The sequence below is a fragment of the Trachemys scripta genome, chromosome 2 (genome assembly GCF_013100865.1).
Source record: "Trachemys scripta elegans isolate TJP31775 chromosome 2, CAS_Tse_1.0, whole genome shotgun sequence".
Classification (NCBI taxonomy): domain Eukaryota; kingdom Metazoa; phylum Chordata; order Testudines; family Emydidae; genus Trachemys; species Trachemys scripta.
In genome coordinates, this window is record NC_048299.1 from 140280974 (window position 1) to 140303046 (window position 22073).

Sequence of the window (22073 nt, forward strand, 5' to 3'; positions counted from 1 at the left end):
GTGAAACTCCCCCTGGAAACATTCAGGAGCAGAGGAATCAGGCACTAGGGGAGACGGGGGATAGCTGAGCAAGGTTCCACAACAAAAATCAACAGAGGAATCATCTGAGAACAGCAAGGCCATCAAAGGCGTTGACCGCCTGGAGACCACAGAAAGCTTCGGGGTGGTGGGCAGGAGGGGATGTTAAAGAGACGAGATGGTGGCCTGAGAGAAGGAACTTGGTGATGGGAGATTGGTGAGAGCAGTGCTCAGACAAGGTCGAGAGAGGAGCCATTGTAAGGAGTGTGGGAATTAATACAGGGTGAAGGTTAACAAGGAGGCAGTGGAAAAGAAATGGGAGGCCAAGGGGTCAAACGGGACGTCAGAAGGATAGCTGAAGTCTCAGAGAATGAGGTTGCTAGAGATCAGACAATACAGAAAAAAACAAAAACAAACAAAAAAGCCAACATTACTCACCTTTTGTAACTGTTGTTCTTCGAGATGTGTTGCTCATATCTATTCCAGTTAGGTGTGCGTGCGCCGCGTACACGGCTGTCGGAAACTTTCCCCTAGCAGCTACTCATTGGGCCGGCTGTGGAGCCCCCTGGAGTGGCGCCGGTATGGCGCTCTATATACAACCCTGCCGGCCCGACTGCCCTTCAGTTCCTTCTTGCTGGCTATTCCGACAGAGGGGAAGGTCGGGGGGAATGGAATAGATACGAGCAACACATCTCGAAGAACAACAGTTACAAAAGGTGAGTAACCGTTTTTTCTTCTTAGAATGCTTGCTCATATCAATTCCAGTTAGGTGACTTCCAAGCCTTACCGAGGAGGTGGGGTCGGAGTCAAGTTATTGCCAACCAAAGTACCGCTCTGCCGATACTGTCAATACCACTACACAGTGGCCCTGCAAGCGAGTCAGAAAAGCTTGGTGGGCAAGGTGGATCATCCTGAGTTCTTTGATGTTGATATGCAGAGCCAGTTTCTCTACTTGCCATAGGCCCTGAGTTGTCAGGCTTCCCAGATGCGCTCCCCAGCCCAACGCGGATGCGTCTGTGACTAAGGTCAAGGTGGGTTGGGGTGGACGAAAAGGAACCCTGGCGCCTACCACGCGGCGATTCAGCCACCACCGTAGGGAGTCGAGGTTGTGCCGAGGGATGGTCAGCACTGTGTCCAGACTGTCACGGCTCGGGCGATAAACAGACGCCCCCAATCTGCTAAGTAGTGAGACTATAATTAACAACTAACTAAGAACTATTAACTAACTAATATTGGGTAACTATATACAGAGATTAGCAGAAAAACTAGGGATTAGTGGGACACTTGCAAGCAAGAGACCACTGTTCCAACAACTGTCACTGGCGGTAAGAAGGAACTGAAGGAGGGTCGGGCCAGCAGGGTCATATATAGAGCGCCATACCGGTGCCGCTCCAGGGGGCTCCACAGCTGGCCCGACTGGTAGCTGTTAGGGGAAAGTTTCCGACAGCGCATGCACACACCTAACTGGAATTGATATGAGCAAGCACTCGAAGAACTACTGCACTTCTGGGGACATTAAGATAAAGTCCCAGCCACCCTCTCCCACTCCAAGGCATGCTCCATGTTTATATGTGTAACACACAGAAAAGACGTGTTAACATTTGGATTACATCTGCTAAGATGATATTTAAGTAACTGTCCAGAGGCGAATCTATGTGATTTCTGTGGGTGTGGGGGGATCCTATAAATAGTTTAAGGCCACAATTTTTGGGTGTACACAAGTGGAGTCACTTGACTGACAGGCCTCACAAAGGACCTCCAGAGGCAGGATGGCCAGTGGTTAGGGCTCTAGCCTGGGACTCAGGAAAAGACTTTTACGCACCTTTTTAACTGTTGTTCTTTGAAATGTGTTGCTCATATCCATTCCAATTAGGTGTGCGTGCGCCACGTGCACGATCGTCGGAAGATTTTTACCCTTGCAACACTCAGTGGGTCGGTAGAGACGCCCCCTTTATGGCGCCAGATATATGCCCCGGCCGACCCAGCGCCCCCTCAGTTCCTTCTTGCCGGCTACTCCGACAGAGGGGAAGGAGGGCAGGTTTGGAATGGATATGAACAACAGATCTCGAAGAACAACAGTTACAAAGGTGAGGAACCGTCTTTTCTTCTTTGAGTGCTTGTTCATATCGATTCCAATTAGGTGACTCCCAAGCCTTACCTAGGCGCTGGGGTCAGAGTGAGGTGTTGCGGAGTGAAGGACCGCTGAACTAAATGCAGCATCACCCCTGGACTGCTGCACTATCGCATAGTGGGTGGTGAAGGTATGTACTGATGACCAAGTCGCTGCCCTACATACCTCCTGAATGTGCACATGCGCCAGGAAAGCAGAGGATGAAGCCTGAGCCTGCGTGGAATGGGCAGTAAGGTGTGTAGATGCGATACCAGCCAAGTCAGAGCACGCACGGATGAATGATGTGATCCAGGACGAGATGCGCTAGGAGGAGACTGGAAGGCCCTTCATCCAGTCTGCCACAGCAACAAACAGCTGTGATGTTTTCCTGAAGGGTTTCATTCGCTCGATGTAGAAGGCCAGGGCCCTGCGAACGTCTAGGGAGTGCAGCTGTTGCTCCCGTTGAGAGGCGTGTGGCCTCGGGTAGAAGACAGGGAAGAATATGTCCTAGTTGACATGGAAGGCAGACACCACCTTAGGGAAGAAGGCCGGGTGGGGTCGCAGCTGTACCTTGTCCTTGTGGAACACCATATACGGTATTTTCCAATGTGAGTGCTCTGAACTCAGACACGCGCCTTGCCGAAGTGATAGCTACGAGGAAGGCTGTCTTCCAGGAAAGGTATAGGAGTGAGTAGGTGGCCATCGGCTTGAACGGGGCACCCATGAGTCTGGATAGGACCAGGTTAAGATCCCACATAGGGACCGGTTGTCCAATTGGTGGGAGCAGGTGCTCCAACCCCTTGAGAAATCTGCTGACCATGGGATTGGAGAAGACCGAGCGCCCATTTTCGCCCGGGTGGAAAGCTGAAATAGCTGCCAGGTGCACCATGATGGAAGATATTGCCAAGCCCTGCTGCTTTAAGGACAGGAGGTAGTCCAAGATGATAGGTACTGATGCCTGTAGGGGGGGGTCGTATGATTCCAGGAGCACCAGCAGGAAAAACGCTTCCACTTGGCAAAGTATGTGGACCTGGTAGAGGGCTTCCTGCTACCCAAAAGGATCTGCTGGACCAAGTGAGAACAGCACAGCTCAGACTGATTTAGCCATGCCGCATCCATGCTGTGAAGTGGAGAGAATGCAGGTCGGGGTGACAGAGTCGACTGTGATCCTGAATGATCAGGTCTGGCCACAGCGGGAGTGGAATCGGGGTGTCCACCGACAGCTCTAGGAGAGTGGTATACCAGGGTTGTCTGGGCTACGCCGGGGCGACCAGAATCAGACGGGCTCTATCCCTGCGCAGCTTGATTAGGACCCTGTGGACTAGCGGGAATGGAAGAAAGGCATAGCACAGGTGATCCTTCCACTGAATTAAAAAGGTGTCTGACAGGGAACCCGGAGAGTTGCCCTTGGAGAGAGCAGAACACCTGGCATTTCCAATTCTCGCGAGAGGCGAAAAGGTCTATCAGGGGAAATCCCCCCTTCAGGAAGACAGAGTGGATGACGGCCGGGCGAACCAACCACTCGTGAGCCTAGAATGATCTGCTGAGGTGGTCCACTAAGGTGTTCTGGACCCCTGGGAGAAACTACGCTACCAGATGGATCGAGTGGGCTATGCAGAATTCCCACAGACGAGTGTCCTCCTGACAGAGGGGGGAACGACTGGGCTCCCCCTTGCTTGTTGATGTAAAACATGGCCGTAGTGTTGTCTGTGAGGACTGCAACACAACGGCCTTAAGGCGCTCTCGGAATGCTTGACACGCCAGGCACACTGCTGAGTTCTCGTACGTTGATGTGCAGGGATAACTCTCCTGCCGACCATAGCCCCTACGTACAGAGGTTCCCGAGGTGGGCTCCCCATCCCAGGGATGACAAATCTGTGACTAGGGACACTGAGGGCTGGGGGGCATGAAATGGCACCCCTTCCCACACTGATTTGGGGTCCAGCCACCAGCCTAGAGAGGCTAATAACCCTGGCAGGATGGTAACCACCGTGCTCAAGCTGTCTCGACCTGGGCGGTATACTGTTGATAGCCAAACTTGGAGTGGACGTAGTCGCAGCCTGGCGTGCCTGGTCACAAACGTGCAAGAGGTCATGTGTCCCAGGAGGCAGAGGCATGTTTTCACGGTCGAGGTTGGGAAGCTTTGCAGGCTGTGGACGATGTTCACCAGGGATTGGAAGCGTGCTTCCGGCAGAATTGCCCATGCTAGGCCTGAGTCTAATACTGCTCCTGTGAATTCTATCCTCTGAGTTGGTACCAGAGTGGATTTCGCAACATTAAGCCAGAGGCCCAGCTGACTGAACATGTTCATGTTGAGCTGAACGTGAGACTGCACCTGATCCCTGGAGTGACCCCGAATAAGCCAGTCGTCGAGATATGGGAACACTTGGACCCGTTGTCGACAAAGGGAGGCAGCTACCATAGCCATGCATTGGGTAAACACCCTGGGGGCCGTGGGTAGGCCGAAAGGAAGGACGGTGAATTGAAAGTGCTGTTGATAGACCACAAAGCGAAGGAAGCATCTGTGTGCTGGGTAGATCACAATGTGGAAGTACGTGTCCTTCATGTCAAGGGCAGCGTACCAGTCTCCAGGAAAGGAATAACGGTCCCTAGTGAGACCATGCGGAACCTTCAACTTTACCATAAATTTGTTGAGTTCGTGTAGGTCCAGGATGGGCTGAAGCCCGCCCTTGGCCTTGGGGATTAGGAAGTAGCGCGAATAAAAGCCCTTGCCCCTTGACTCTCCTGGAACCTACTCTATTGCTCCCAAAGCCAGGAGTGATTGGACCTCCTGTAGAAGGAGGTGCATGTGAGAAGGGTCCCTGAAGAGGGACGGGGAAGGAGGGGGATGGGGGAAGCAAACTGGAGGGAGTATCCCCTTTCCACCGTGTGTAGGACCCAACGGTCTGATGTTATGTAGGATCACACATGGAGGAAATGGGAGAGACGATTTTGGAAAGGGAGGGAAGGATCCTGAATGGAGACTGGTGCTCCGTCCTCGGGGCGCACCTTCAAAGTTCTGCTTAGGCCCTGCCGATGGCTTGGGATGGCCCTGGCCTTGGTTGGCTTGGTGTCCAGTGTGTTTCCTTTTACCACCTCAGCTACGTCTTCTAAAGAAGTCCTGTCTTGGCCGAGGGGGAAGTATGACCTCTGAGGCTGTAGTCTGAAGGGCCTTCTCTGCATTACTGGGGTATGCATTCCCAGAGAGCACATGATAATTTGAGTCCTTCAGACTCTGCAGCCTTGAGTCTGTCTTCTCGGAGAATAGGCCCTGGCCATCAAAGGGCAGGTCCTGGAGGGTCTGCTGTAATTCTGGTGGTAAGCCAGAGACCTGCAAGCCATGAGATGCGGCGCATGGCTATGCCTGAGGCCAGGGTCCTAGCTGCCGAGTCTGCCACGTCCAGAGAGGCTTATAGGGAGGGTTCTGGCCACCTTCTTGCCCTCCTCTACTGTAGTCCCAAATTCCTCTCTGAACTCCTGTGCAACCAACTCCTTGAATTTCTCCATAGAGTGCCACGAATTATAGTCATATTGGCTCAGGAGTGCCTGCTGGTTGGCCACCCTGAGCTGCAAGCCTCCGGCCAAGTACACCTTGCGCCCAAACAAGTCTAGGCATCTAGTGTCCTTTGATTTAGGCGCCGGGGTCTGCTGACCGTGCCGCTCCTTCTCGTTGACCGAAGCCACGACAAGGGAGCACGGTTGGGGGTGCGTATAGAGGTACTCGTAGTCCTTTGAAGGGACAAAGTACTTCTTTTCCAACCCCTTGGCCGTAGGTGGAATAGAGGCTGGAAATTGCCAGATTGTCTTGGCATTGGCCTGTATGGTTCGTATGATGGGGAAGGCAACTCTGGATGGTGCCTCCGCAGACAGAATGTTCACCACGGGGTCCTCTACCTCAACCACCTCCTCTAATTGCAGGCTCATATTGCGCACCACCCTGCGGAGCAGTTCCTGGTGGGTGCGGAGGTCCATAGGAGGAAGGCCCGAAACCGTAGACCCCGACACTGCCTCATTGGGCAAGGAAGATACCCCCGGGACTAAGGGATCCTGTGCGAAGTCCTCTTGTGGAGGATCTTGTTGCTCAAGGTCCACCACGCTAGGAGTGTGGGCCTGTACTGGTGCTGGAACAGTCGCCTCAGAGCCTCCCGGAGGCAGGGGGGCGTGAGACACAGTGGCCTCCGGTACTTGGGGCTCGGCAGGGGCGGAACGGGAAGCCCCCGAAGGAGTCCCCTGGGCCTGATGATATGCCCAGGGGGTCCAAAAGGACCACTGTGGGGGTTCGTGGCCCGGGTCCTCATAGAATCATAGAATATCAGGCTTGGAAGGGACCTCAGAAGGTCATCTAGTCCAACCCCTTGCTCCAAGCAGCGCCAATCCCCAACTAAATCATCCCAGCCAGGGCTTTGTCAAGCCTGACCTTAAAAATCTCTAAGGAAGGAGATTCCACCACCTCCCTAGGGAACCCATTCCAGTGCTTCACCACCCTCCTAGTGAAAAAGCTTTTCCTAATATCCAACCTAAACCTCCCCCACTGCAACTTGAGACCATTACTCCTTGTTCTGTCATCTGCCACCACTGAGAACAGTCTAGATCCATCCTCTTTGGAACCCCCTTTCAGGTAGTTGAAAGCAGCTATCAAATCCCCCCTCATTCTTCTCTTCTGCAGACTAAACTATCCCAGTTCCCTCAGCCTCTCCTCATAAGTCATGTGCTCCAGCCTCCTAATCATTTTTGTTGCCCTCCGCTGGACTCTTTCCAATTTTTCCACATCCTTCTTGTAGTGTGGGGCCCAAAACTGGACACAGGACTCCAGATGAGGCCTCACCAGTGTCGAATAAAGGGGAACGATCATGTCCCATGATCTGCTGGCAATGCCCCTACTTATACAGCCCAGAATGCCGTTAGCCTTCTTGGCGACAAGGGCACACTGTTGACTCATATCCAGCTTCTCGTCCACTGTAACCCCTAGGTCCTTTTCTGCAGAACTGCTTCCTAGCCATTCAGTCCCTAGTCTGTAACAGTGAATGGGATTCTTCCGTCCTAAGTGCAGGACTCTGCACTTGTCCTTGTTGAACCTCATCAGGTTTCTTTTGGCCCAATCCTCTAATTTGTCTAGGTCCCTCCGTATCTTATCTCTACCCTCCAGCGTATCTACCCCTCCTCCCGCTTTAGTGTCATCTGCAAACTTGCTGAGAGTGCAGTCCACACCATCCTCCAGATCATTAATGAAGATATTGAACAAAACCAGCCCCAGGACCGACCCTTGGGGCACTCCGCTTAAAACCAGCTGCCAACTAGATATGGAGCCATTAATCACTACCCGTTGAGCCCGACGATCTAGCCAGCTTTCTATCCACCTTATAGTCCATTCATCCAGCGCATACTTCTTTAACTTGCTGGCAAGAATACTGTGGGAGACTGTATCAAAAGCTTTGCTAAAGTCAAGGAATAACACGTCCACTGCTTTCCCCTCATCCACAGAGCCAGTAACCTAATTGCCTTCTATGAGGCGATAAGTCAGGCATGACTTGCCCTTGGTGAATCCATGCTGACTGTTCCTGATCCCTTTCCTCTCCTCTAAGTGCTTCAAATGGATTCCTTGAGGACCTGCTCCATGATTTTTCCAGGGACTGAGGTGAGGCTGACTGGCCTGTAGTTCCCCGGATCCTCCTCCTTCCCTTTTTTAAAGACGGGCACTACATTTGCCTTTTTCCAGTCATCTGGGACCTTCCCCAGTTGCCATGAGTTTTCAAAGATAATGGCCAATGGTTCTGTAATCACATCCGCCAACTCCTTTAGCACCCTCGGATGCAGAGCATCCGGCCCCATGGACTTGTGCTTGTCCAGTTTCTCTAAATAGTCCCGAAGCACTTCTTTCTCCACAGAGGGCTGGTCACCTCCTCCCCATGCTGGGTTGCCCAATGCAGCAGTCTGGAAGCTGACCTTGTTCGTGAAGACAGAGGCAAAAAAAGCATTGAGTACATAAGCTTTTTCCACATCCTCTGTCACTAGGTTGCCTCCCTCATTCAGTAAGGGGCCCACACTTTCTTTGACTTTCTTCTTGTTGCTAACATACCTGAAGAAACTCTTCTTGTTACTCTGAACATCTCTTGCTAGCTGCAACTCCCAAGTGTGATTTGCCCTTCCTGATTTCACTCCTGCATGCCTGAGCAATATTTTTATACTCCTCCCTGGTCATTTGTCCAATCTTCCACTTCTTGTAGGCTTCTTTTTTGCATTTAAGATCAGCAAGGATTTCACTGTTAAGCCAAGCTGGTCACCTGCCATATTTACTATTCTTTCTACACATCGGGAGGTTTTTTTCCTCCAACCTTAATAAGGATTCTTTAAAATACAAGCCGATATTTGTCCTGGCCTTCTAGCCACTGGCCTGTACTGCCCTCGCCCTGGTCCTGGTCGTGGTAGCCACCATGTGAGCATGAAGAGACAGAGCAAGATGGCCAAGACAGTGCTGTACGCGCTGTTGCCGAGTACCCCGGTGCTGTACGGTGCCGGGGACTGGTGCCGTGAGGCAGAACTGTACCAAGACGTTGATCGGTGCCTGCGATCATATCGGTACCGGGAGCCTGATCTGGATCTCGATGGCGACCTCCGGTGAGATCGGCGTCAGGATTGGCTCTGGGCTGAGTGCCGCTCTGACCGGTACCGGGAGCGGTGCTGGGAGTCCGCTCGGTACCAGCCGTAATGCGACTCGGATCTCCGCGAGCCAGAGCAGCGTTGCGAGTACAACCAGCGCAGAGAACGAGAATGGTGCCGGGACTGCGAGCGACATCGTGATGGGTGCCAGGAAGAAGATCGGGACCGGGACCGATGTCATCCTTCTTCACTCGGCGACAGTGGTCGCACGAGGGACGGCTTTCCCTTCGACAGCACCATCCGTGCTGCTGGCTGCAGAGGAGTCGGCTCTGAGCGCGATCAAGTCCCACGCCGTTGAAAAGGTCTCCGGTGTGGAGGGTAGTCTCAACTCGACCGCGGTGTGCACTAGGAAGCTTACGTGCACCGGACTCGACGGCCCTCGCGGCGCCAGAGTTGACGGTGCAGGAGCCGATATTTGTCCTATGCGCTCCGGCAATGGACATGGCTCCAACTGCGGTGCGGGAAGCTTCGGTGGCTCTTGCACCGACAAACAAGAAATGCTTGGGCTGCTTCTTCTTCTGGCTCGGAGATAGAGACCTGCAGTGGTGGAGGTGCTGGGGAGATCTGGTGCCGCGAGTCTTTGGTAGAGTCCGAACGCGGTGCCAGACCAGTCGGTGCCACAGGGGCACTCCACACAGAGGACGATAGTGCCGAGTCTCGGCGTGCGGAGGAAGGGACCGGGCTAAGTGTCGCTCATAAGGAGCTGCTTCAGTCTAAAGTCCCGCTCCTTCCTGGTCCTCGGCTTGAAGGCTTTGCAAATGCGGCACTTGTCTGCTTGGTGGGATTCCCCCAGACACCTTAGGTAAGAGTCGTGGGGGTCTCCCGTTGGCATCGGCCTCTGGCAAGCCGAGCAGGGTTTGAAGCCCTGAAACCCAGGCATGTGCCTGGGTACTGGGATGGGGAGAAGGGAGAAGACCCCGTTCCCCCCCACTAATTAAACTAACTCTAACTATACTAAGTAATTCACAACTATTAACAACTATAACCACCTATTAACAACTAACCAGAAACTATTAACAGGTACTAAAGTGAATGCTAGGGAAAGTGGAGATCAGCTAAGCTGCGCTCCACAGTTCCAACGACAGTCATGGGCGGTAAGAAGGAACTGAAGGGGCACTGGGTCGGCCGGGGCATATATCCGGTGCCATAGAGGCGCCACTCCAGGGGGCGCCTCAGCCGACCAACCGAGTGTTGCTAGGGTAAAAATCTTCCGACGACTGTGCATGCAACGCGTGCACACCTAATTGGAATCGATATGAGCAATCACTCGAAGAACCACCCTGAATTCAAGTCCCTGCTCTGCTACAGACTTGGGCAAGTCCTGTAGCCTTTCTGTGCCTCAACTGCCCCATCTGTATAACAGGGTATTGTGGGATAAATACATTAAAGAGTGAGAGAGTTTCAGATACATAGGTGACAGGGCTGGACAAGTACCATAGGCAAATCAGTGGCACTAAGAGCTCCGTGGGACATCACCGAACCACCCCAACCATACGGCACCAGAGGGACACCAAAGGTAGACAGAATACCTGGTTGAGCGCACCAGCCTTGCCAGTAGGGTGCGTTTCTCGTCAGTGGTAAACTGCATGATTCCTGGAGTCTCAAATTTCCGCCGTATCCACTGACATTGCTCCAGGTCATTAATAAACATGAACTCCACGCCAATGTGCTGGCAGTAAGCCATCTATTTAACACAGGAAAGAGGAACACAAGGTAAAGCCGGAGATTTAAGTCACTTTTGCCCTGCAAAGTATAAAATGTAATAAATGCCTGTCACCGCATTTGGCATGGGCTCCTCGTTCAGAATTCAAGGAGCTCTGCAATCGGCACAGAAGGCCCAAGCAGTATTAGAACGGCCTCCTGCATCCCCCTAACACCAGAGCACATTGGACCTTTGGCACATCAGAAAGCGAAGAGACCTGCCAGTGTTTTGTAAAATCCAGCCCTGCTACAAACTGCTCACTCCTCTCCCGAGCTATTCCCCAGCATTGCACTAAGCTGCTGAGGTTGTATCAGCCATAGGGTTGCTCCAGGGAGCTGGTTAGTCAATACTTACAGAATAGAGGTATTCTGCAGAAGGCACAGGCATAGCCCCAATGAGGTTGTGTGGGAGATGCATTGTCAACAGCACAGTGCATGCTAGGGAGTTACCTGGAACAAGAACCTGCCTGACAACCAGAGAAGGGCATGCTGAGGCACAAGATATATGGGGCCAGATTGTCACAAGAGCTCGGGACCCAACGCATTCAGCTTTCTTGGAAATCTGGTCCTTAATGTTAGCACATAGGACTAGCAGTCAGGACTTGATGTTGATAGTAAGAAGAGACTATGACTTGGCAGGTGCTGTCCTGTTTAAGCTGTGCTGATGGTTTCAGACTATATGCATCTTACTGAGAAAATGTGCTGTATTTGACATTGTGAGCCATACATTGCACACTGTTTTCTGAACACTGACTGGTTTTGAGAGCAACAGCTCCAGAACACGGCCCTCAGGACAGAACAGTTACCATGCACAGCTCCTCCTTTCATAATCAAGGTAACATAGCATGTGCAATATTCTATCATCTGGGATTTGCACAACCCCTTGAAATATATAATGTGTTACAGCACGGCTGCCACCATCGAGGCATAAAAGGAGGTGATCACAGTCCTTCTACGGACTGGGGTGAAGCACAAAACTCAGTGGCTCCTCGGGAGAAGGGCGCTTCATAGTGTGAATGAGCAAAGCTGGGCTGGGCAGTTGGATGGTTGCACCTGTTGTGACTAGGTGCACAAAGAAGTGACAGTGCCCGAGTAACTGGCTCCTTGCCCTACTTCCTTCATTGGAAGCATGATCAGCAGCACCTGCTCCCTCCCTACTCCTGCAAGAGCGGCAGGCCAAGGGTACATGCTCCAACCACTGACAGAGGAAGGTGTCTGCTTGCGCCAGGGCTGCTCTTCCCCCATCTCAACTCCTTAGTGAATCTGTTTGAGGGATGGTGCCCAGCTCTCCCTCCTTGTGCCTGCCCACCCCATAACAGCAGGCTGACTCTGGCCATCACCTCGCTCCTCCATCCAGACATCCAGTGGGTTTAGCACCCACCATCCTAACAAGCATCTGGCTCTCATTCTCCTTAGAGTAAAAAGCAACAGAGGGTCCTGTGGCACCTTTGAGACTAACAGAAGTATTGGGAGCATAAGCTTTCGTGGGTAAGAACCTCACTTCTTCAGATGCAAGCTGAAGAAGTGAGGTTCTTACCCACGAAAGCTTATGCTCCCAATACTTCTGTTAGTCTCAAAGGTGCCACAGGACCCTCTGTTGCTTTTTACANGAAGTATTGGGAGCATAAGCTTTCGTGGGTAAGAACCTCACTTCTTCAGATGCAAGCTGAAGAAGTGAGGTTCTTACCCACGAAAGCTTATGCTCCCAATACTTCTGTTAGTCTCAAAGGTGCCACAGGACCCTCTGTTGCTTTTTACAGATTCAGACTAACACGGCTACCCCTCTGATACCTCTCCCTAGAGTGGCTCCTTGGATGAGGCAGAAGCGGGCAAAAGTTACTTATGACAGCACCCCACTGCCTGTAGCACCAGTCCCCAAGATCCAACTCCTGGAATGAGAGCACAACTATGAGTTGGAAAGATCTGCTTCAATCCCAGACTGAGGCACTGAGCCTTCCAGATACATAACATGGCTACTGGAAGAGAGGAGTACTACAAATGTCCATCATGGGACAGAAAGCTTTCTCCCTGCCAAGCCTTGAGTTACAGGTCCCAGCCGCTTCCTTCATCCACTGTTATCTCGAGTGCAGAGCTGGGAGTGACATTCTCCTGCTTTCAATACTGTTTTGGGGATGTCTGCAGTGGGTCAGGCTCTCAGTGTTACTAATTCTCAGAATATTTATGAGTCGTATGATATCTAGTTTTTTTTTTTCTTGAATTTCCAGCTTCTGGAGTCTTGTGCTGATGGGAGAATCTCACCTTTCATAAGTGAAGAAAAAGTTTCTATTCCCTCATGATCTCAGAGTGTGGCTGAAAAATGGGATCCTAAAGGCTCAAAATCCAGAAGGCAAATAGTAAATTTGGGAGTATTTTTATTAATATCTCACGATACTTGGGGAGGGACCGCACTTATGAAATCTAAACACTTGGGGTTGGCAATACTGGTCCCTGGATTGGTAGTAAGCAGAACTTGGTTAGGTCACAGTGACCTAGCTCACTGTGTGATCTTGGGCATATCACAATCTCGCATAGCCTCTTTCTCCAGCTGTAAAATGGGGATAACAGCACCTCCTATTGCTGTGAAGAGCTTGGAGATTCTTGGATGAAGAGTGCCATGTTAAGTGCTGAATATGAGTAATAAAGGAAAGGGGAACAGAGAATTCTGATCTCTGGTGAGGCAGGGGGGAGTAGCATTCAGAGTTTTATTATTAAATCTCCCGATAAAGGTCCCAAATTGGGAACCAAATGGAACAGCTTAGTTTTCTGAAGTCTGTGCAATTCCCCTGCACTTGTCTTACCTCCAGGCGGCGGATGATCTCGCGGAGTGGAAGAGCCGACTCATTGCCTCCAATGAAAGTGGTCGTGGGCAAGTGGAAGACCTTGTCGAGATCCGATTCATCAAGTCCATAAAACCCTGCAGGATTTCATGGGTAGGACAAGCCAAAGCAGGAGAGAGAGAGGGGGGGGTGTTTCGGACATGGACAGTCACACAGGAACCAGGGTTGTGGGGAGGATGACAAAAAAAGCAGCACAAAAAACAAAAATAAGCATGAAGGAGGTTTGTGTGGATAAATAACCAAGCAGTAATTAAACAGACACACAAGCACAGAACAGAAAGGTTATTACAAAAGGCACGCAGGCAACACCAGGATACAAAACACAACAAAGCAATATATATGCATATGAATTGGTAATTAAATTGAGTGTTGAATTGAGACGGATTGGAGTCCCACATACACAAAATACATTTTAGGAATATAATATAGGTGAGAGAAGAAAAAACAAAGAGGATTGGCCAGTCATTGAGCAACAGATTTCACCACATGTTCCGAATTAACAAAACAAAGTTGAAGCAGAAAACAAAAAGGTTAAATGGACCGACCCAAAACAATAAAAAATAAGGAAGGAAAGCAAGATAAAGAAAGCTGTGTCAGTTTCAGGATTCTGCAGTGGACTCTTCTGAATAGCTCATGCGGGGGAGAGAAGTATTTTACAATAAATGGGACCCATGTGCTTTGACCATGGAGGGTTTTGCTATTCTTCCCAAGAGCTGGCTCCGTTAGCCTGTTCAGGCCTATAGGTTTAAACTTGGCCACCCTTGGAGCTCTTTGTTTTCCCCTGTGGTGGATAGGTTCTTACACCAAGCCCACCACACCTTGGTATCGGAGGAGGCGATGCTGAAGCCTTCAGCATAGTAAATGGGAAGTTTCAGCTTAAAAGAAATTAATAGTCTGCAAGGAAATCTACATGGGACTCAAATACAGGGCTCAAAGCAAAGAACTGGCAAGGGGGAGGCGAGGGGCTCAGAACAGGGCAGCAATGCCTATGCAACATCCCATTACCAGAGGCAATCCCTTAAAGATTAACCTGTACGCCAGTGATAACCAAAGATGTTACTGATATGGCCCTATATGTGCCATTCCTCCTCTACCAACAGGCCAATTGTGCCATGAGGTTTCTTCCCCACCAACCTCCCCCAGATGTTACCAAAGCTGTACGCTGGCCCACAGGATTACAATTTAAACACCATTACAACGGTCTCTCTGAGCAGAAGATCATCTCCTTTTAGAAGCAGGCAGCTAGGTGGGAGTGTTTGGCTAGTACACACACCCTTATTTACATGTAACTCAGCCCTGCTCCTTGTACCTTGTTTCAAGCAGATAGAGATCTGCTAAGAAATTCTATTTTCATTCCATATTTTTTGGACTAGCAATAACTCCTCTGGGCAGAGAAGGAGTTCCTGACCTGCCTGCGGTAACTGGAGTCCACTGATAGGAGCCATCCTGTGACCATGCAGTGGTTTGTCTACATTCTCAGCTGCCAAGTCGCATGGAGACAAGGTCACTCCATGTTAATGGCTCTGTAGGGCTCCCTCTATCAGAGCACTTTTCAGTGCCTACTTCTGAAAGTGAAAGGACCTCTGATTTAAAAGTGAGCACTGATGGGGCAATTTAATCATGGACGAGGTATTGGCATGAATGTATTTGAAGGTTGTTTAACATCATTTGAGGGCACTAGTAAAACAGGCAGATAATTAGCACAGCTAATTACAGGCATGCTCCCAGCAGCTTTTATACTGCCAATCCCTTTTTTAGAGGGCATAAATGGGCCACAGAACCAAACTGGAATTCTGGACAGGAAGTTTCAAGTTGTGAAGGGGGTATTATTAAATCCACAAAAATAACCTTCCTGTTGATGTTCAATAATTACTATCCTGCCCTATAGCACCTCAATGGAACTCAAAATGAGTGACAAACATGAAACCACCACCTCTGTGAGGTAGGTCAAAGTGCTTGAGACAGAGAAACTGAGGCACTGAAAAGCACTTTCCTTTCATAACCCAGCAAGTCAGCGGCAGAGCTGGGACCAGAACCCTGGAATCCTGACCACCAGTCCCCTGTTCTAACCATTAGGCCACACTTACCTATTAACTAGAAGTGTGGTGAACTAGTAAAAGCAAACAAACAGGATTTGTTCTCTCTTGGTGCTGAAAAATCTGCTTAGCTTTGATATAGGGTTTAACCCGGCCCAGGGCTCAAGCCATTCCACTTGCATCTGTGCAGACACTGCAGCTCCTCTGCACTTGTATGGGGATGAATAGCCATGTGCCATAACAGTGCCAACTCTGGAATCCTGCCACACACAGGTTGTCAGGATGACACCAAAGGGATGGGTAAGATCATGGAGTAAGATTGTTACTGGGTGGCTAAATACACATTTACAGAGTGACTAGTGCCTTCCACGGGAAGGGTTAGGGACCACATGACAGTATACAGTTTCTATGAAGTGGCTGAAGCTTGAATGACACAGAAGAGTCATCGCAGCTCATATCAACACTCCAGTCTGGTACGTCTATAACCAGCCGCTAGTTCGGCGGCTGGCAATCAAACTTCTGGGTTCGACTTATCGCGTCTTGTCTGGACGCGGTAAGTCGAACCCGGAAGTGCTCGCCGTCGACTGCGGTACTCCAGCTCGGCGAGAGGAGTACCGCGGAGTCGACGGGGGAGCCTGCCTGCCGCGTGTGGACCGAGGTAAGTTCGAACTAAGGTACTTCGAACTTCAGCTACGTTATTCACGTAGCTGAAGTTGTGTACCTTAGTTCGATTTGGGGGTTTAGTGTAGACCAAGCCTTTGAATGCATGTGACCTCCTCTGGGTCTACAGTCAGGCCCTCTAAAGTCTCAACTCAGTATTACACAGTCCCTACATTCCCCACAGTGTACGTGCTGTGCTACAGGAGGCCACAATGCACGACATTACAAATATGGATGCTGTTTAGAATTTCCTGCCTTGGTGGGAGGGTGCAACTTTAATAACACACAAATTTAAGCCTGCAGTAAAGCCTCAATCGGCTAGAGTGGAGTTTCCATGGGCCAGGGACCTGTCCGTGGCAAATTCCTGGTCTGTCTTCTTGGCTTTTCTAATGCTCAAATCACAGCAGTGCTGAGTTACTTCAATGAGCATATCTCTGTGCTACTGCACTACAGGTGAGTCATCCTGAGGATGGGCAAGTGATGAGCAACGTGGCAGCCACTCTCTGTGGGGGTGAAGGAACAGCTGGTCTCACTGGAGTTCCACAGAGTCCTGCTGCTGGCATGTGCACTGCATTCATGTCTCCAAGATGTTCATGCCCTGTCCAGGCCAAGCTGGCTAGATATGGGGGCTCCAGCTGAACTGCAGTGGCAGGTGGTTTGTGCTGCTGAACGCCTCCTCTCCACAACAGAATTTTATACCTCTGGGGCAGGGAAGGGCAAAATACGGCCCGTGGGCCAGATCCGGCCCATGAGGGCTTTCAATCAGGCCCATGGGATTGCTGCTCCCAGAAGCGGCCGGCACCACGTCCCTGCACCACACCACACCCACCCCCCACTGGGGGAAGGGGGAAGAGGAAAGAGGGGCAGAGGGCTCCATGCGCTGCCCTCACCTGAAGGCACCGCCCCCAGCAGCTCCCATTGGCCAGGAACAGGGAACCACAGCCAGTGGGAGCTCTGAGGGTGGTACCCGCAGGTGAGGGCAGCGTGCAGCGGAGCCGCCTGCCTCCCCTGCTCACCCCCAGGAGCCACTGCCAGACATATTGGCCACTTCTGGGAGCGGCGCAGGGCCAGGGCAGGCAGGGAGCCTGCCTTTACCCCGCTGCGCGCCGCTGCCACCCTGGAGCTGCTTGAGGTAAGCAATGCCAGGCTGGAAAGCCTGCACTCCAACTCCCTGCCCTGAGCCCCCTAATCCCCTGCCTGGAGCCCCTTGCTGCACCCCAATCCCCTGCCTTGAGCCCCCTGCTGCACCCCAACCCCCTGCCCTGAGCCCTCTGCCGGACTCCGCACCCCCACCCCTTAACCTGAGCCCCTTCCTGCATACCACACCTCCCTCCCCACACCCCCTCCTGCACCCCAACCCCTTACCCTGAGCCCCTTCCTGCATACCACACCTCCCTCCCTACACTCCCTCCTGCACCCCAACCCCCTGCCCCAGCCCTACATTCATGGCCCTGCATACAATTTCCCCACCCAGATGTGGCCCTTGGGCCAAAAAGTTTGCCCACCCCTGCTCTGGGGTATAATGGAGCCCACTGCCTTCAAAGGGAGTAAAGAGCAGAATTTGGCTCCATACGCATAAAAAGAGTTGGTCTCTTTACCTCCTCTATCACTTATTGGTTGCCCAACAGTTGCTCGACTCAGCCTTTGCTTTTGGCTGTGTTGAGCAATTAAACACAACTTAAGTGAAGCTGTTGTTTATATATAAATTACACATACCGGGGTGAAGCCAAAACAGCCTGTGTGTGAGATGCGGCAAGGTCTCTGGGTAGGAGATGGGACTACATTGCACAGAGTGCCTTGCTCCTTCTCCATGACTAGCAGGCAGCCACCTGAACAGTCCTAGGCTGGGGGGTTTCTAATGCCAAAGAAAATGCTGAGAGCTTCAGGAATGTTATGTTATTGCCTAGATTAACAGCAGTTTCCACTGCAGTCACAAGAAAGTTATTCCCCAATAGGAGTAAGGATGTGTAATGGGAAATCTACATGAGGAAATTGATCAGAATAGCTCCCACACTTATTCTGAAATACCTATAATGCTTTAAATTCACACCCTACCGTATTCTGGAGTAATTTCCCCATGTAGTCAAGCCCTAAAAGGCAGCGGGGATTAGGCCAGGGCAATGGACATAGGATTTCAGCTCTACTCCAGCAGCAGCACTAAAAAAGTGGAAGTGCTACACTGGCCTGAGCTGATAACTCAGCCATGGACATGCTGCCTTTCGGCAGAAACATGGCCTCAAGAAGGAAGTTGGTGCTTAATGCCAATGAGTTTTGTGAAAAGCCACCTCCCATTTGGAAACTCTTTGGTACTAGACTGGGGCCCTCCAAGCCTGCCTGCCACACTGGCAAGGGAGGCTCCCCATAGGCTGGGAGAGAGGCCTTTAGCTGTGGGCGGGCTTGCCCCCGGCCACATCCCAGAACCCAACAGGACACTAGCAAGAGAAGAGGGTGAACTATAGACCCAGGAGATAGAGGAGCATTCCTTTAGGTTTCCCGACAGTTGCTAGGTGTGTGCAAGCTGGTTGCCTCCTCTTGCTCTTTGCAAGGTGGTGGCTCACCCAATCCTTCATCCTCCACTCTAGAGGATGGGGGTTTGGGGGCACTTGGGCAGGGGTGGCGAGTTGTATGGGCCCCTGGCGTCCATGCTCCAGTAATATTCAGGGCCCTGGGGCATGGCTCCACCAATGTTCGGGGGGCAGGTCTCTCCCCTGGCCCTGCCTGCTGCCCCAACTCGCCTCCCCTGGAGCGTCTCCTGGCCCTGCCTGCTGCCATCACCACCAGCTGCACAGCAGGGCTAAGACGGCTACCTGCCCACCCTTGCGCCGCACCACTCCCGGAAGAGGCCAGCACGTCCCTGTGGCCACGGGAGGCGCGTGTCTCTGCGCGCTGCCCCAGCCCCAACTCTGCAGCTCCCATTGGCAGGCAACTGCAACCAATGGGAGCTGCAGGGGTAGTGCCTGTGGGCAGCAGCACACCGAGACCCCTCAGCCCCCTGCCTAGGAGCTGCTGACAGAGGGGTGTGCAGATCCCTTTTGGGAGCTGCCCAAGGTAAGTGCTGCACCCCTCACCCTCTCCCGCACCCCAAGCCCCCTCCAACACCCAAACTCCCTCCCAGAGCCTTAGGCAGGTGGGGGGGGGAGAAGAAAGAGAGGGGAGAGACTTGGACCTGTTCTGGGCACCACCAAAAATTATACACATCTGCTGCCCCTGCACCTGGGAACAATGGGACTGCAGTTACAGATTCAGGTTTCTGAGTTTCCCTTGACTTTTTGCTTTAATTTTATGTGGCTACGTGAACACTAGGATCAACGTTCAGGGTTGTTTTCAGACCTTTGTGTCTCTGCTCCCTTGCTATGCTCCAGTTTTTTTATTTATGTTGGTATTTATAGAAACCAGAGCTCAATTCATATAACTGGGTGTGAGAGGGTGTGGATTAGGGGCAGAGTTCGCACACAGGCAATTTAGATCTAGGTCAGATGCAAGTCAGGAGGGCGAGATTCAAGGATTTAGTGACAGCAGGAAAAAGGAATATAATCAGTCTGTAGGCGGGCACCTCTGATTGTCGGCTGTTCCCAGCCCACACAGCTGGGACGAATTCCCTTGCTACTCACCCCCATACTCCTCCATGTCACCGCATGTAACCTGTAGAACAGGACTATGAAGAAGCACACAGACATGGTCCAATGGCAGTACAGTGTGGTCGGGCTCTCCCTAACCTTTCTATTTATTCGCTATACGGGGTTATTTTATTCTAACAGAGATCACCTCTTTAAAACACTGGCCCAAAATTCCCCAGTTTGGATGCCTGGAAGTTAGGCCATTTCTTTAGGTGCTTGATTTTTCAAATCTGCCAAGCATATAGAAGTCAATGGCAACACAGACGCTCAGCACCTCTGACAAACTGTTTAGAGGCTGAAACAGAGAAGGGCCTGACCTTAGGTGCCCAACAGGGAAAATTGGCCTCCATGCACAATAACGATTCAGATGAAAGCAAAGTGGACCCAGTAATATGAATGTTATCTGGTCAAAGAAAGGTAGGTGCCTTGCATTGAAAGCTACCCCACTATTATGCCAATTCAAAACAGGTTGTAGGCTCTAGAAGAGATCAGGATACCAGAGAATGATTGAGCACAATGAAATAGTATTTCTGGCAAGCCAGACATGCAAGTGGACAGTATGGAAAGCACCTGAAAAACTCAGGATTAAAATAAGTCTATGCACGTTGGCAGCATCACTAACCAAGCATTTAGCTCAGGCACTGTTATTCAGAGAGAAATTAAAAAACGATACAAAACACTTGACACTGTTGATGAAACATGGAAGGGTTTTGTAACTTTACCCGCTCTGCACATGCCCAGAATAACCTATTCAAAGAGAGTCCTGAACTCCAGAAGGGTTAAAGGCTCATTATTTGCATACCTCCTACTGTTAGCAATCTCAGCCGCTCCTTGAACACTGCAAGATCTGGGAGGGGAGGGAAAGGTGGGATGCAGAAGGGAGAAGACAGAGAGATGCAGTCAAAGTTAGTAAAACCAGAACTGTGAAGAGAAGTCACGGAAAGCACAAGTTAAAAAAAATAAAATAAATAAAAGTATTCAAATATGGTCAAAACCACCTTAGGAGGGAAGGCTTAGAATGGGGGATGACTACGCATTATACTGGGGAAGAGATCCATGAGGAAATCCTTCAGAAAGCCAGCTGCAAAGAGGGTGCAGGTGAAAGTGAGGGGTGTCACTGACACTGGGGAGCAATTGAGCTGCATGGTTTGAGATCTCCTCTTATTGTTCCCCTAAACGAAACATGCACACAAGAAGATTACAGTACATCGGCATGTAACAGCAGCCAGGAGTCTGACAAAGCTCTGGAAACCAACTCTGTCAAAAGCCGTTGTAGAAGCATAAAGCCTTATGGGGAGGTATCATATGCAGAGTTCCAGATGCTGAACATGAGACCTTGCCCTTTCTTCACAGATAGTTTATCAAGCTGGGAATTGTTCTGCAAATGCCAGCGTTTTGAATGCCTCAGCTCCGATCCTTGCTGCTGCTGGGAGATAGGATTTTCAAGGTCATCCCTAAAGAGCAACAATGGATTTGCTGACAGCATTCAGCTACAAGGAAACTGGATGTAGAGCCACCGTGCAGCTGCCTCTGCAACATCAGTGCAAGGCACAGACAGAGGAGAACAGGTTCTCTGCACGCTGACAGATGCAGGGATGCACACCTGTCCTTATGGGGATGATGTTCTGATCACGGTCTTTGCACTGACTCAAGTCTGCCCTGTGTATAAATGTTATTAATGGCTTGCTCATTTAATGGAGAGCCACGCATGCAAAATGCTTTGTTGTTTCTGACACTGGGCTGTGAGCATGCTGGATGGAGTCGGACATGCTGGGGCCACAGGCAGTCAACACGCTGGACTCCTGCGCAGGACGGGCTACAGCTGGTTAGCAGTGCCAAAGCTCCTTTTGTGGGTTAGAAAGATTGGGGGCTCAACCATTTTCATAGCATGGACCACATCTGAGACACCTCTCCTCCCTTTGGCCATTCCACAACGTCCCTAGGCAACTGCTTACATGGAGAACAGTGAAGTATGCAGTGTGTTTTTTAGCTGTCTTAATGACATTTTAGCAGCCAGAAAGGAGGAGAGCCAGCAACAGATGAGCAGCCAGCTCTCAGCAGATTACACTCTGGGAACCTCTGCAGCAGAAAACGTGGAGCATAAACCCCCAGTGTGAACTGTGAAGGCTAAGTTCACAGCTGTCTCGGTGAGAAAGGAAGCAGCGCACTTCCATATACGAGATCTAGGCAGGACTGGATCTGACCAACGTGCTACTGAAACTTACTGGCTTGTGGAATGAGATTTTCAGGCAGAGAAAACTTTCAGGCACACCAGATTTACCCATCCACTCATACTCCTGATCAGAGAGACCACACCTCCCTCAGCCCATCTCTTCTAATCACTCATGAGCTTGCTGAACTACTCCATGTGATTGTCTGGTCATTTCAGAGCTAGAGGGTGGATTCCACTATCTTTTACTTACGTAAGATCAAGGAA

General features: G+C 51.0%; 1 protein-coding gene across 5 annotated transcripts in view; it reads right to left on the bottom strand.

Moving 5' to 3' along the window:
- Positions 1–22073, bottom strand: part of OGDH (oxoglutarate dehydrogenase) — a 105882-nt gene that overhangs the window by 26730 nt on the left and 57079 nt on the right. For 3 of the 5 annotated variants that reach the window (XM_034761594.1, XM_034761590.1, XM_034761591.1), the window contains exons 4-6: positions 20439–20483; positions 13285–13400; positions 10315–10469 (exon numbers count right to left, since the gene is read on the bottom strand). In XM_034761594.1, the coding sequence (XP_034617485.1) occupies positions 10315–10469; positions 13285–13400; positions 20439–20483 (316 nt within the window). The remainder of the gene's footprint in view (positions 1–10314; positions 10470–13284; positions 13401–20438; positions 20484–22073) is intronic. The other 2 variants (XM_034761593.1, XM_034761592.1) reach the window with 1 other exon arrangement.